The sequence below is a fragment of the Aotus nancymaae genome, unplaced genomic scaffold (genome assembly GCF_030222135.1).
Source record: "Aotus nancymaae isolate 86718 unplaced genomic scaffold, 86718_ANA_hifiasm-v0.15.2.pri h1tg000012l, whole genome shotgun sequence".
Taxonomy (NCBI): domain Eukaryota; kingdom Metazoa; phylum Chordata; class Mammalia; order Primates; family Aotidae; genus Aotus; species Aotus nancymaae.
The window spans coordinates 19,173,724-19,189,179 of NW_026988423.1; the positions used below are offsets into that span (position 1 = coordinate 19,173,724).

The 15,456-nt window shown below is 37.9% G+C and overlaps 2 protein-coding genes and 1 non-coding gene across 6 annotated transcripts in view; 2 read left to right on the forward strand and 1 right to left on the reverse strand.

Annotated features, from left to right (window-relative positions):
• Positions 1-15,456, forward strand: part of NXPE2 (neurexophilin and PC-esterase domain family member 2) — a 200,021-nt gene that overhangs the window by 56,121 nt on the left and 128,444 nt on the right. The window contains exon 3 of the mRNA XM_012470471.2: positions 15,009-15,055. The gene's annotated coding sequence lies outside the window, so the exon portion shown is untranslated. The remainder of the gene's footprint in view (positions 1-15,008; positions 15,056-15,456) is intronic.
• The window catches only part of LOC105729592 (NXPE family member 4), a 75,689-nt gene continuing 67,420 nt past the window's right edge, over positions 7,188-15,456 (reverse strand). For all 4 annotated transcript variants that reach the window (XM_064375440.1, XM_064375443.1, XM_064375441.1 and 1 more), the window contains 3 exons: positions 13,871-13,932; positions 9,487-9,699; positions 7,188-9,118 (listed from right to left, as the gene is read on the reverse strand). In XM_064375440.1, coding sequence (XP_064231510.1) covers positions 8,583-9,118; positions 9,487-9,699; positions 13,871-13,932 — 811 coding nt within the window. In that variant the 3' untranslated portion in view covers positions 7,188-8,582. The remainder of the gene's footprint in view (positions 9,119-9,486; positions 9,700-13,870; positions 13,933-15,456) is intronic.
• On the forward strand, positions 13,177-13,280 carry LOC135274694 (small nucleolar RNA U13). The gene has a single exon (XR_010342475.1). It is a non-coding gene; the product is annotated as a small nucleolar RNA U13 (small nucleolar RNA).

The window sequence follows — 15,456 nt, forward strand, 5'->3', positions numbered from 1 at the left end:
CTATATTTATATATATGTTGTTAATAAGCAGTATCTTTTAACATGAGGCTAAAAGGACAGCGGGGGGTGGGGAGTTGGGGAGGGATAACATGGGGAGAAATGACAGATATAGGTGATGGGGAGGAAGGCAGCAAACCACATTGCCATGTATGTACCTATGCAACGATCCTGCATGTTCTTCACATGTACCCCAAAACCTAAAACGCAATAAAAAAATGATAAGGAAGTATCTCCACCTGTCCTTCACCAACTTTTATTTACAACATTTCTGTAATGACATAGTATATAATATTTACATTGTTTTCCATTTATAATCTCCATAGTTTTGTTTTATTTTGTTCTTTGGTTAGTGCTATAATTAAGTGGATTCAGTGCTTGTCATTATTCTGTTTATAAGAGTCTTTATCATTTATCTCTTGTTTAGCTGAAGCTAGTCTTTTACATATTTTTTAAAGAAGAGCTTATGAGAACTATATCCCCTGAGTTTGTTGTAATAGTTGGATTTTTAAAAAAGTTGAATCTATAAATAACCCAGGATTTATTTGATATGTGGTATGAGGTGAGAATACAAATTAACTTGTAACCTCCAGTAATGTGTAAGATCCAGGGAAACAATTTTTCTTATTACTTCTTTAACCTTCAGAAAGATGAAACTGTCCAAGAGACAAATTAAGAATTAATATATGCTTTCCTTTGAGGAAACTGAGACTTCAAACAGAAAAACACGTGTTCAGTGAATCTGAGGGTGTAGCTGAGAAAATAGTTCAAATAATTAACTGTAGGGCCCTGGTTAGGGAGAAAAGGAAATTGGAACCAGAAAGAGTCTGAGAAGATGAAAGAAAAGGCAAGAGACAAGAAAATAGTGCCTGGCATTCGATCTATTTTTGTTTACTGAATGTGTGACTGAATTCAGAGTTTCTGGGAGGTGCAATGAGAGTGAGCTTATAAGAAATAAAGAGTAAGAGGCTGTGGTTAGAAGAAAGTCATGTGAAAGGGCAGTCTTACTACAGGAGACAATTCAGGTGATAACAAGGCTCAGGGTATGTCTCTCAAAGTGGGTTGTCAAAACACGTTAGATTTGCAGGTACTGGTATTTCAAAAGAAAAATCACCAGAAAACTTCAATTTTCAATTGATTTAGAGGGGGCTGATGAAAGGGTTTTGGGAAAAGATGAAGATTTAGCCAGATACCTGATCATTCAGTGACTATGGGGCAAACAGTGGATGCTAGGAGGTTAGTCTTATGTTCCTTTTACAGATTAAGGAATTGAGCAAGAAGATATTAAGTCGTTTGCCTATAGCCACACAATAACTACGAGTCAAAATTCAAATCCAGGCAGTTGCTGGATTTAAGGTTAAATCCAACTGTTTTCTTGTTTCTTCCCTTTTCTTTCATCTTATCAGACTCCTTCTGGTTCCAATTTCCTTTTCTTCCCAACCAGGGCCCTACAGTTAATTATTTGAACTATTGGATTAAGCCTGAGATCTAACGCTTCTGCAGCCCTATCTCTCGGTTGTGTTTGGGGTGGGGGTTCGCTGTTGCTGTTATTTGTATTTGAATGCAATCCTAGGGCTGGTGGAGAGACTGAGGAGCACACCAAAGCTCCTGGACTCTATACTAGGTGTAGTAGGGACATTCAAGCAAGGGTAGGATACTCAAGAGCCTACTCAAGAGCAATTCAGAATTTAGTAGGAGTCACAAGTTAAGAGAAAACAGGTTTAACTCTATCCATTTTGCTTACCTTGGTCTCTCAGTTTACAAAATTATGAGTAAAATGAAGGAATATCAAATATTTCCCAATTAAAGAAAGCCTACTTGTCTATAATTCATCATCAGACTATTTAATGCTATGCTCTTGGTCTGACCTGGGATAGGTTGAATTCTGAGATAGATTTTATTCCATAAGTGGAGAAAGTAAGCCTTAATGTTATTATTGTTATTTAAAAACTTTTTTGGAATTCTGACAGTTGTAAAAATGATCTATATAATGAGCCTTAACAGAAGTGCCACGGTATTTTGTAAATCATCTTTTCTGAAAATAAGAGTGCACACAAGGAGAGGAACTGCACACAAAGCCACATGAAAAGATGGTCCCTTTTGTACATGCTGTTCCTTCTGAAATGCTTTCACACCTTTCCCTCTGGGTTGCTTTCTCTGTCCGTCCTCTTCTGCCTCCCCTAGCCCTACTTCTTCTTCTAGTCTTGCTTAGATATCACTTCCTCTGGGACGCTTTCCTCGTGCCCTCATCTCTGGGGTGGGTGACCTTTCATAGCAGGCATCATGCGGTATTGCAGTAGCCTGAAACTTACTGGTATTCTCTATCATCGTTAATGAGGACAGGGACCACACCTGTCCTATTCAGTGCTGTGTCCCCATCTCAAGGCCTGCCATGTAATAGTTGATGAGTAAATAAGTGTTTATTGAATGAAGGATTCTCAGACCAGAGCCTTGTTCTTCTTCACAGCTGCTTCAATATCTTCTCCTTTGGGATCTTTCAGGTTCTCAGTATATATCATTAGCATAATCAAAAAGGAGGGAAATTGAAGACAAAGTGATTTGTGGCTGTATGTAAATGTTTTGGAAAATCCAGGTTTTCTGCTTCTTATAGTATTTGTCCCCTCCCTATAAGATAATGTCAGCTCCACATCCCTCCTCCCTTACAGGAGGTGGAAAGAAGTTTCCGTGATTATTCTCACTATAAACACAGCATTTTGGTCTCTGTTTTATTTTGATTCTTCCTTCTCTCAGTTCATGGAAGATTTATTTTTGATTAATTTCTGAAATGTGCTGTGTCCCTTTTTTATGGACACTACCATTTATCTTCTGTTTTATGTCATGTTCTAGATATACAGAGGTACAGCATCACTTATTTGACAAATATTTATTGCTTCTACTATGTGCTGGGCCCACTGTTAAGGACCAAGGATGAATAAAATGGTTCCAAGGATGGAGCTGGGGTCACAGCTGTGCATCTCCATGGAGGATGCTTCCTCCACTCTGGTGGATTGGAGGAGAATAGAGAAACAAGAGGTTAGGGGTCAGGAAGTAGGGGGAGAAGGAGGCTTGGTGGGAAGCTGACACCAAAGTGGCACACAGACCACTTAGCAGCCTTCGTGAACCATGCCCCACCAGAGGCCCCAGCTGCACCCCTGGTGGCTCTGCTCTCACAGCTTTGCATCTGTGAGTCCTCCTCTTTGTTATAGCCACACAAGTACCAGGAAGAGGCACGTGCCATGGATGTGACTCTTAGGAATGCTGGGAACAAGTTCACAAGTTGCTTAGGTGCCTCGATGTCTTGGCCTCCTGTGAGGTTGGAGCAGGCTCTGCAGTATGCGATGATGGAACCAAGTGTTCCCACACTCCAGGTATCAGTATTGGGTTGAATGTGCCTCTCTGCTATTTGGTGTTCATCTTCACATCAGCACTCCATTTTCCATACCAAGAGCTGCAGTTAACACAGTTCAGGCTTAGAGACCAGGAGCAGTGGCGGGAATCACTGTGCTCAGCATCTGCGTCAAGATCTGCTGAGAGGTAGAAAACTTTAGGATCAGCACGTTCAGCCCACAGCCATTGCGCTGTGCTCTAAGTGTTATACCTTTAGGCTGTAAATCATGCCTAGATAGCCTAGGGACCACATGGAATATTTCAATGAAGGAAACCCCTATCTTTAAAGAAGATGCTGCCAGCTACTGGCCTCAGGTGAAGACTGGAAAAATAAACCTTGACAAAAAGGGAATGTTTTTACTGTATGTAGGGGTACCTTGTTTTTGTGAATGGGGTTCTTGTCCGGATGTCTGAAGATCTTTTGGATATATTTGGACTTTGAAATCTTAATTGTTGGAAATTGAATAGATAGAAGGGGGAATTGAGAATTGGGGAGACCATCACTTTGTACTGAGGTGTCTTTTGCTCTGTGGTGACACCTAAGAGTGTCAAAAATCTTGACTCATCTAGGGAAGGGCTGTGAATTAGCAGAAATGTTTTTGGGGAATAAAAATGAAGCTTTTTTTCCCTCTATTCTTTTTATACTCTATATTTGCAAATTTACTTACCTCAGCCAGGAAGGTCAATGGAAATTAATTTGCACTTACATTGGATACAAGATGAGAGAACTAGAAATTAATTTCTTGAGTTTACTGTGAAATTTTGAACATTTACACATTCATGCTATAAAGAAGTATTACCCTAGCTAATCTCATGCAAAATGACAGCTTTTACAATCTGTTTCGCATACCAACAAACCACTCTTATTAGTAATGACATGCATGTTAATAACAGGGACAAGATTTCCAGATTTCCTTTTCTTATGAGATCACAACCCCAAAAACAAAACCAGGATGTCTAGGCGTAACGTGACCAAGGTTGCAGATGGGATGACAGAATTGACCCCCAATCTTGACAGGCACATCCACACACATTTTATGAACCTTTTATATGACAGTTGTTAAATTTTGATAACCATTTTTCAAAGCATATGTATTTTTCTAAAGGTACTTTACAGAAAATGCTTTCCCCCCTAATTTGGTAAAAGGGTTCATTCTGTGAGCCTATTGAATTAGTATGAATAATAAAGTAACTTTCAGCCTCATATGCTTTCCTCTTATTGGTTCTTATTCCATTAACACTTATTCCTGGTTGTAAATTCTGGAGCTTTCTAAAGAAATGGTAAAACATCTTTCTAAAGAGACGGTAAATGTTTTAGTAAAGTTCTCTTTGGGGGAAAAAGAAAGAAAACTTAGTCTTTCCTCAAGATGTTTACAATCTATTAGAGATGACAGATACTTTTAAAAATACATGTTTCTGTTTCTATTATGGAGCAAATGCAAAAACACTGTGGAAACATTGTTTTTGTTTTTGTTTTTGAGATGGACTCTCATTCCATCGCCCAGGCTGGAGTGCAGTGGCGTGATCTTGGCTCACTCTAACCTCTGCCTCCCAGGTTCAAGCAATTCTCCTGTCTCAGCCTCTCAAGTAGCTGGGACTACAGGCACCTGCCACCATGCCTGGCTAATTTTTGTATTTTTAGTAGAGATGGGGTTTCACCTTTTTGGTCAGGAGTTCGAGACTAGCCTGGCTGGTCTTGAACTCCTGACCTCAGGTGATCCACCCACCTCCCAAAATGCTGGGATTAGAGGCGTGAGCCACTGTGCCTGGCCAGGAAACATTATTCTTTCTGGGGATGTCAGGGGAAGCTTCACAAAAGAAATAAAATTCAAACTGGGTTTTAAAGGGTGATGGGGAGTTTGGCAAGTGGAAGGAGGGGCAGGAGGACATTCTAGTCAGAAGGAGCAGCATGTAGAGTGGTGCAAAGGCTTGAGAGACTGATGTATTTGAACACATATTTGTCTTGTGTGTGGGATATTTTTAAAAGAAATTTTATGTATGTATGTTTTTAATCACATACATTTAAGGCATACAAGTGTGATGTTTTGATATATATATGCACAGTGAAATGATCACTATAGTCAAGAAATTAACATATTCCCCACTGCACAATTACCTTTTTTATTGGGGTAGAATACCTAAAATCTAGTTTTTCAGCAAATTTTCTATATGCAACATTAACTATAGTCCTCATGCTGTACATTAGCTCTCTAGACATTCACCCAGTAGAACTGCAACTTTGTACCCTTTGACCCACATCTTCCCATCTTTTCTTCCTCCCAGCCTGGATAACCACCATTCTACTCTGTTTCTATGTGTAATTTTTAAGTTTCATATATAAGTGAGATCAAGCAATATTTTTCTTTCAGTATTATTTCTTTCCTTCAATATTGTTATTTTACTTAGCATAACGTCCTCCAGGTTCACCCACGTTATTGCAAATATAGTAGCATCTCCTTTTATAAGGCTGAATGATATTCCATTGTGCATATATACCACAATTAGTTATCTGTTCGTCTGTTGATGGGCACTTATGTTGTTTCTACATCTTTGCTATTGTGAACAATGCTGCATTGAGCATGAGAGTGCAGATATTCTATGAAGTGCTGATTTCATTTCCTTTGGGATACTCAGCAGAGGGATTGCCAGGTCATATGGTAGTTCTATTTTTAATTTTTTGAGGAACTGCCATACTGTTTTCCATAATGACTGTACCAACTTACATTCCCACCAAGAGGGTATGAGAGTTCCCTTTGTGTATGAGAAAATATTAACATATCCTCATCTTTAGCAGCCACCTATATATATTGATGACTTCCAAATTGAGCATCTTTCTTATAGACCTCTCTCCTGAATTCAAACTCATATTCTATCTACAAGACATCTGCATTTTGATATTTGTATGGGAACCTTCACTTCATTATGACTAAGACCTAAATTCGTTTCACCCTTTTCCCCAATATCTTCCTTCCCTTTATTTTCTTCAGTGAATGTTAGGGTTCTCCTTCAAGTTATTTGTGTCAAATTTGCAGGTATCATGGAAACTTCTCATTGAGCTGCCTCAAGGGAAAAATTATTGAATATTACCATGTGCTAGAACTAGGTAAACATTTTCCATATATCATCTAATTTAATGCTTTGAATTTAATATTGAAGAGATTGAAGTTCAGAGATTAAATTCCTAAATTGGCTGAGTTGGTAAGTGAATACACTGGAATTCAAAACCAAGTCTGACTTCAATCTCCATATTGTTTTCATTATGCCACATTGACCATAGTTCTAAGTATCTTGCCTCATTTCTCTTTCTGAGAGGCAAATCTAATCATGTCCTGTCTGTATTATGATTCTTTAACCACTCCCCATTACTTTTAGGATAAACCCCACATTCCTCAGCATGTCATATAAATCTTTCATAATTTGGGTGCTGCCTCCCCACTTTCTTTTCATTAACTCTCTGCATTTGCTTTTTGTCACTAAAGCTTCATAATTCTTGCCATTTCCTGAATGAGACTTTTGTCAACAAGTTTGTCCTACTTCTCCTCTCCTTCCTTCTTGTCAACTTGACTCTCTCATTCTTCATGGATGAGTCCAGGCAATACTTCCTGTATAAAACTTCATAGCATCTCTCTATCATAGAGTTCAGGTTTTGTTTGTTTGTTTCTGTGTTTCTCTAACGTCTTGACTCTTGTGATACTGCATTGCTTTGAATCTACCTGCTTGGTCTTCTCCATTAGATTAAGGATGATGGTCTTTTTGCCCCATTCCTTTGTATCAAAATTGGCTAACAAGCATGTGGCACAGAGTAGATGACAATAATTGTTTATTTAAACAAAATATGGTTTTCCAGCTTGAAAACTAAGTGAGTACTAATATCATTGATCAAGAAATGGAATCACAGAAAGAGGTGAAAATTTGGTAGAGAGGAGATATTTCTTTTGGCATTAATGTGATGTATTTGAGGTCTGTCAAGTGGAAGTAGAGATGTCTCATGTAAAGTTGGTCTTAGACTGGAAAGCTGAAAATAAAAATTTTGGAGCCATTGGATGAGATTATCTAGGGGAAAAAGCATTGCAAGAATACTCCTTCATAGGTGGTGTTATATACTTTACATTGTATCAAATCATGCAGGACATAATGACAGGTTGCCTAGCTATTAATAAAGCTAAGTTTGATCAGTGGATTAAGAAGTGACAGGCTGCTATATCCATAGTAAAGTTCCAATCAGACTTTTAAGAAAAGTTCATTCACTGATGATCTCTGCCTTACTTACTTACCTAATTAGAAATTTTAAAATGGTGATTTCCTAATTCTGTCATTCTTTCTGTATTCATTAGCTATAATTCTTCCACAAAGAAGAACTTTCCCTTATCTATTAGGGTTATTGGTTTTCTCTGTAACAGGAATAAGGATAAATGTTCATGTATTTCTCTGTTGTTGCCAATTTTCAAAATAAGGATTTACCCAGCTCCACTTAATGACACATGAGAGGTTTTGTTTTTATTCTTGAATATCTCTTTTAGTAGTATTATGAGCTCATGGATTTTATATACTATGTATTTCAATTAACTACAGTCATTAGTCTTTTTGATGCTTAAACTAATCTATCTATGGCCAATGAAGAGACTCCTTTGGGTTACCTCCTCTGTTCCGTGATATGATTCCATTTGTCTTTGATTATTTGCTTTCTGGCATAACAAGATGTCCAAGCTCATGGCATATATATTTTCTGTTCCAGTCCTGGAATCAGCCTTTTCTTCAAGAATACCTGTTTTCTTTTACTGAGGAAGGGTTCTTAGAGACCACGGTCAGGGTCCTAAGAGTGATTGTTACTAATGGGTTATCATTGCTTCCAGGACTTTTCAATAGACAGAGCTACAAAACATCTATATTGGAAATGGAAAGTATCATGAATTTGTACAGATATTTTCAAATCAGTTTAACAACATGGCTTTTAAAAAACCCTTTTAATGTTTTAAACAAGCACCAGAACCAGAATGGTATAGTCATTTTTTCATGTGTGATTCTCTTGGTTTTGCATCCCATATTGGTTGTCATTGTCCTTATATATCCTTCCTCCCAAAATGGATTCTTTTAAATTTGTTTTCCTTCGTTCCTAAAATGAATAAAATTTACTTTACAATACCTGTGGGGTTATGTGCAGAGATTGGTTCTTAGTGATTTTGTATGGTATTTATCCCTTAGCAAATGTAGTTTAAGAACATGTTAATCTGATTTCCAATCACATGATCAGGCGGGTGGATATTATTAGTGCCATATGCAATGGTCATGTCCCAGGCATCAATGATGCCCATGTTGAGGTCTTTGAAAATATCCTTCATGATAAGATATTGAATATAGCCATGGAAGTCTCCAAACCTCTCTGTCTCTATGTGCATCTCCCTGATGTTTTCTGTCTTAATAATCACTTTAGTGGTTGGGCTTCTTAGGAACAGTCTTTCAATAGCCTTTCGGACACCGATGGCCCTGCGAATAAAAATGTCAATGGGAAATGGTCTGAAGTGCTGGCCAAAGGTGATGACGATGGCTGTGTTTTTGTCACCTGATAGCAGGTCAATTTCCCGAGGGATATAATTATGATCTATCAGAGAGTAGAGCTGGAAAGTGAGGAAGGGAAGGCTATGTTTTTTCCATTGAATCAGAGTGTGTCTTTCTGCATCCAGAAGCAAATGTTTCTTAAAAATTCCAGTTTCATGAAGATCAAAAAACTGCAGTGCTGATAAAAAGAAATGTTGTTTTAAATAGAAGATGATGGTTAATATTCATGGAAAAGAATGTCGTATCATTTAAAATACCCACCCACCTAAATAATTGCTCACTGGAGTCTTTCCACTCTCTAGGGTAGAGTACCAGTTCATACATGTAAAATATGAATCAAAAATGTAAAGTTTTCGTTGGAATTTTAAAAGAGGACCAACATCTCTTATTAAAGATGGAATAAAATACATTTTAAATTTAAAGGCTCAAATTCGGAAAGCTAAATGAAGTAAAAAACAAAATAGCTCAAACGAGAGAATAGAGACCTCATTAAAAGTACTTTAAAACCAGCCTGAATTTCGAAGAGAATATAAAGTAACTACCCACTTTTTACAACTTTGGGTAAGTGGTAGATCCACTGACGTAGCGTAGAGTCTCCCAGGAGGTAAATGAGTTTGCCTTTCAGACAGTCATTCATCTTAATTGTGTCAAACTGAATCTGGTTGCAAAATGTTGTTATCCACCTTCCTTGTAAAGTATAACCACCAGGGACAGGAGGCTTCATTCCAACTTGGCATTTCTCTTCTATCTTTTCACTCTCTGGTAACAGAGACACTTGTAAATGATTTTATTGTAATAAGTTAGACATCTAGCCTTCTTTCTTCATCCGTCCTTTTATTGCTCTCTTTCCCCCTTCCTGTAATGTCTGTTTTCTGTTTCTATCCCTTTCTAGTACTATTCTTTGATCATTAGCTTTGCTTCAGGCACTTCTACTTACTCTTTTGAGAGAATTTGAGTCATCCTGCCTCCTGCCTATTCCTTTTCTCCTAAATTTGGTCATTAGCTAGGTCTTGACATTTCATCCTTTCTTTGGCGTTCTATCCTTTCTTCCTGATTCTGTAGTGATGGCTGTGTTTGTCTCTAACCTGAATGATGTTAGTGGTCTGCCAGTTGCTGCCATTGTATCAGATTCTTTACTTTTGTTTCATTAATGAAGAAATGAATAATCTTAATTTTTCCATGTTCAAAAAATGGCTTAAAATATGTACATTAAAAATAAAAACCTCAAATGGTATAATAATCACCTAGTTTGACTTACTTTATTTAAAACCAGACTTTGCCAAACGCAACATGCAGCATTCAGTACAAACCAATATTTTGAGATATTCCAGGAAGTTTCACTAGAGTTTCAGGCTCTGTTTGCGCATGGTCCGCGTTCTCTTATAGGGAGCAGTGCAGCAAATGTCTTGTTATGTCATGATGAAGGTTATCAGATTTCTCCTGTCATGTTTCTTTGCCACTCTCTATGCTGCTACCCCATCACTGAGCCAGTGCCTTGAATTTTAGAATTTGTTACATCAGGACTTCTGTACTGATACTACATTCTTGTATGAGATAGGAAAGCGATTTGAATGCTGTAGGAAAGACCAAGATAATAATGAGTTAAAAATAGAAGTTTATTTCTGTCTCACTTAACAGGCCTGGAGTGAGAAGACCAGGGCTAATATACCATTCCATGGTGTCAGGGACGCCTGTTCCTTCTGTGTTATAGCTCTGCCATTTTTACCACATGGCTTCAATCTCATGGTCTAACCTGGCTCTTTCCCTTCTCACATTATATCTAAAGTTCAGCCAGTAGTAAAGGAAGAAATGGATAGTGAGGGCCAGTTGTTTTGCTTTTAAAGCATGACCTAGAAGTTTCCCACTCACACTTCTGGAAAAAATTTAGTTATGGCCACAACTAGCTGTGAGGAAGGATGGCCATGGGTCTAGCCACAAACTGGTTTCTATTACTAAAGAAGGAGGAGGCAGTGGATATTGGGGAACCATCAGCAGTCTCTGTTTTACTCTCTTTGCTTAGTTCCTCAAAGGCCTTATTGTCTCTGGCTGCCTGCGTTCATAGAATAGTACATCGCTACATGATCGTATTGTATTTGTAACCTGTGGACAAAGTGGTAAAATGGTGCTGGTGGCAGAATTGGAAAGTGCATCTGAAATAGCTCTTTAGTCCTGGTGATTTGGCTTAGTAAAGGGAGTTTGTATAATCCTATAATTACGTTAGAATTACAGTGTGATGTGGATGGATTTCTATGAGGCTTGATGGCATTGCACCCTGGATGACTGAATACCATGACCCTGGAAACTTGAGATTCATAGTGTTAAGTATTCTTTATCCTAAAAATATACTGGCATACTTTGCTGAGAACATAGCCTTTAAGTTTATGGTTGTAAGCCATATCTTGTGTAATCTTTATGTGTCAGGGTATTCATTTTGCCATGTCTCAAACTCTCTGAAGCACTATTTCAAACTTATAACGAATTCGCTTATCATTACTCTTACATGTTTATTTTACTTAATAATTTTAGAATAGGCTTGAGTATTTTGAACAGTATGTGGGTAATAATATCAGGATTCTATATATCAGGCAAAAGCAACTCCATTTTAGAAGTTAATTTGCCATGTTGCCTTCTGATTAACTCCAGTTTATCTATTGTTTCTTGCATAACAGCAGGTACTTACTGTAAATCTTGCCCTTAAGCCAAGAAGGCAAGATTTGCTGGCATTTTACTTTAATTGTCCTGTACATCCCACCTGAACCACCCTTCCCTTGTGCTCTGTAAGCCCTGGGTCTGGCAGTAACGGTGTGGAGATCCACCATCTTGTCTCACCAATGGAGACATAAACATGGCTTCTGCTTCTAAGTCCCTATTAAATGTTTCTTTCTGAGAAACTGGATGTGTCAGCCTCTTCTTTGGCTTCTCAGCTTCCTCAAACTTTGGGAGTAGGTTTGCATAGACCTGCCCATTGAAAAACAGATTCCATTATATTTTTGATTAGATAGGCAGACTAATAGTCTCCCAAAGATATCCACATCCCCAATTCTTAAAGCCTATGAATATGTTGCCTTCCATGGCAAAAGGGACTTTCCAGATATGACTAAGGTATGGACTTTGATATGGAGAGATTATCCTGGATTATGTGGGTAGGCCCAATCTAATGTCACTGGTCCTCAAAAGTGGAAGAGGGAGGCAGAAGAATGGGTCAAAGATGTGACATGAGAACTTGACCCTCTGCTGTGACTTTGAAGATAGAGGAAGGGGGCTACAAGGACTGTGGGAAGACTTAAGAACCTGGAATAAGCAAAGGAACAGATTCACCCCTAGAGCCTCCAGGAAGGAACATGCTCCTGCTCTACCTTGGCTCAGTTCAATGAGACTGATGTTGGACTTCTGGGCTACAGACTATAAGATGATATATTTTTGCTTTCTAAAGCCACTTTATTATAGCAGCAATAAGAAAATGATCCATAGATAACTGACATTCTTTTAAATATAAGGTCATCCCATCCAGAGACAGCGTTTTTTCCTTCTATTTATATGAATTTTATTTTATATTCCCTAGTGACATGTTAAATTGCCTTTCTATAGAGCATGCATTTTGTTAAATTGTGAATTTGCACTTTAAAGCACAAAGTGGATCATACCACTCTCTTCCTCAGTTGGTTTCTGTGGCTTTCAAGTCTACTGAATAATCTCTGAGATCCTCAGCCTGGCACTTGAGAACCTTCATGATTAGGTTCTTTCTCTCTTTCTAGGCTTATCCTCTGCTACATTCCACAAAAAAGTCCATGATGACTTTGCTCATGACTGGAATTACCAGATAAAAAGAGTTAGATAAAAAATACAGGACACCATATTAAATTTGTATTATTTCTAACAAGGAATAATTTTTTAGTGTAAGTATGGCCCATGCAATATTTCCCCCTTTTCTCAATGTATATATGACAGGCAATTAGAAATTACTCAAATTCATTTGATTCCCTTTATTATTATTTACTTAAATCCAGCAACACTACCCATGCTCTTTATGAGGTTTCTCTTCTTCACCCTCTGCCTACACATATCCTTCAGGACTCAGTCAAATACCAAGTTTAACATAAGCTACTTTGCCTTTTCACTTTCTTCATAGAGTTGGTATGTTGAACGTATTTCACAATGCAAGCTGACTGAGCATTTATTTTTCTCCATTTGTCCATAATGCCTGATATCTTTTCAATGCTCGATAAATGTTTGCTGATCCTTTTGTAGTTCAGAAGCATGATGACCGGGTTTTCATGCTCATGTGTGAGATGTGCCTCCCTCAAACCATGTTATGACGTTAGCACATTACCCATATGATGTGAGGAAAAATAAATAAACATTTGCAGAATAAATGAATAAATGGTGGCAATAAATTATGAGTTGAAGTAAATATCATGATGGATGTTATGGGTAAACTAAGACTTTATAAAAAGTTATTTTAAAGCTCAGGTAGCCTAAATATTCTTTCATCAGTAACATGGCTTTGTGTTTGTCTTTAAAACATAATGAGAGAAAAACTCCATATAACATTGGTAATTGCATCAACTAAATGTTAGGAGGTTTTGCCAACGGAGAGTTAGGAAACCAAAGTCGAAAGTTTTCCTACTCTGAAGCTGTAGGTATTCATCCTTCAAAGACATTTGGACAGTGCCTTAGACTCTAGGAGATGAACTCTCAGGTTTAAATATAAATGTAGGATAATAGCACTTTTTCCTTTTGGATATGTCAAGACGAAATCTCCTATAAAAGTTTTGAAATCATTTCTTTGAGTTAATTTCTCCCTTTAAAGTCCAGCATGATTGACATCATAGACACCTGCTAGGAACTGTGCTCCAGGAAAACTACAATTGGGTTAATGCTGATAAGATTTCCTCTGAGCATCACCTAACTCAGGACAGAGCAGACTTACTGTTACATTTGGCCACATCAATGTGTTTACCATCCTTCATAATTTCAACTCCTACTTTGGACCTTCAAAAAAAAAATAGAACAACAAATTAGCCTGCTCTCTCCCCACGTAACACAGGTGACTCACCTACTTGTGAGTGAAGGAAAATTTTTGATTTCCTATAACCAGAAGCTATTATTATTGTTGTACATTTTATATATATTGGGTATTGTAAATGAGTGAGGAATTTGGAAGACTTTCTACACTGCTGAGAGCACCTGAAGTCCAGGCAGCTCTACTGATCTGCCACATGTAATCAGTGTGTCCTGGAATTTTAGATTCAAAATATTTATCTAATTTACAAGTTCTCTTCTCTCTTTCTGCTTCCATATCTCCTATTCCAGTTTGCAGAATAGTTTCCTTGGATTACTATGGGCTTCTAATTGGTCATGCAAACCTCAGTTTTATTCCACCTAAAATTTTCAATCTGACTGGCAGAGTACCCTTTCTCATTGCAAATGCAACTGCACTACTGCTTATATCCCTTTATTGTCTCCCCATCATGTACCCAAGGAATCCAGCCTTTCTGAGTGGCATGTAGACCTTTTATTAGAGGGCCTCTGCTTCCCTTTTTAATCCACGTTTCCTGCTATGATTATCTTTGACTTTTTCGACAAACTCGCTTTCTGAAGATCGTAAGCTTTAGGAAGGAAGGCAATGCATGTGTCTGGTCCACTGCAGTATCCTTAATATCTATCAAAGTGGCTGGCAGAAAGTAGTGTTGAATCTGATGTGTTAATCAATGTACCTTACATTTCTTTCCTTCAATTGATGAAAGATGACTCTTCCTGCTTGAAAGCTCTTACTCATACTTTGTTTCAAACCTGTGTATATAGCCATGTAAGTGGAGGAAGGAAGAAAGGGATTAAGGGGAGAATGGAGACCTAGGTGCCAACTATAACAAATATAAGTGGTACCTGATTCCCTGCTATGGATGTCTCTTCAGGTGCCATCCCGAGAAGAGAAAAGATCAGCATGTTTTCATCCTTACTAGGATTTAGGCATAGGGATGGTTGATGGGTAGGAAGAGATTTGATGAGCTGTACCATCAGAGATAAAAGGAAAGGAACAGAAACTTGACTGTGCTTTTACTTTTCAGAAGGGATCCAGGGACTATAGATCAGGAGCCAAAACTTGGATAATGAGGTAAGATTCTGGAATGCATGTTATTTTGTCATGTTTGGTGCCCACTCCTATTTCCTCTTACCATATTTTTTTTGAAAGCTTATGGAAAAAAAGACTCTAAACTTGACTTTGAAAACTGCTAGAAAGGGATTACTGTGAACCTAGCATTCTACTTTGTCACTAATCTTAGGAAAAGTAAATCTTTGTGGGAAAAAAAGGGTACTGGGCAGAATTGAAAGAGAAAAGGAAATGGACTGAGCCTCTGAGACTTATGTAAAGTTAGCAAATGAACAAAAGGCTCTGCAACTGTTAGATGTCTTATGGCTTGGCTCACAGGTCTGGGATTTATGATAACAGATAGTTACTCTTTGCAAATCCTCAAAGTGGCCCATGAAGAGTCACTGGTGGTTCATTCTAATCCG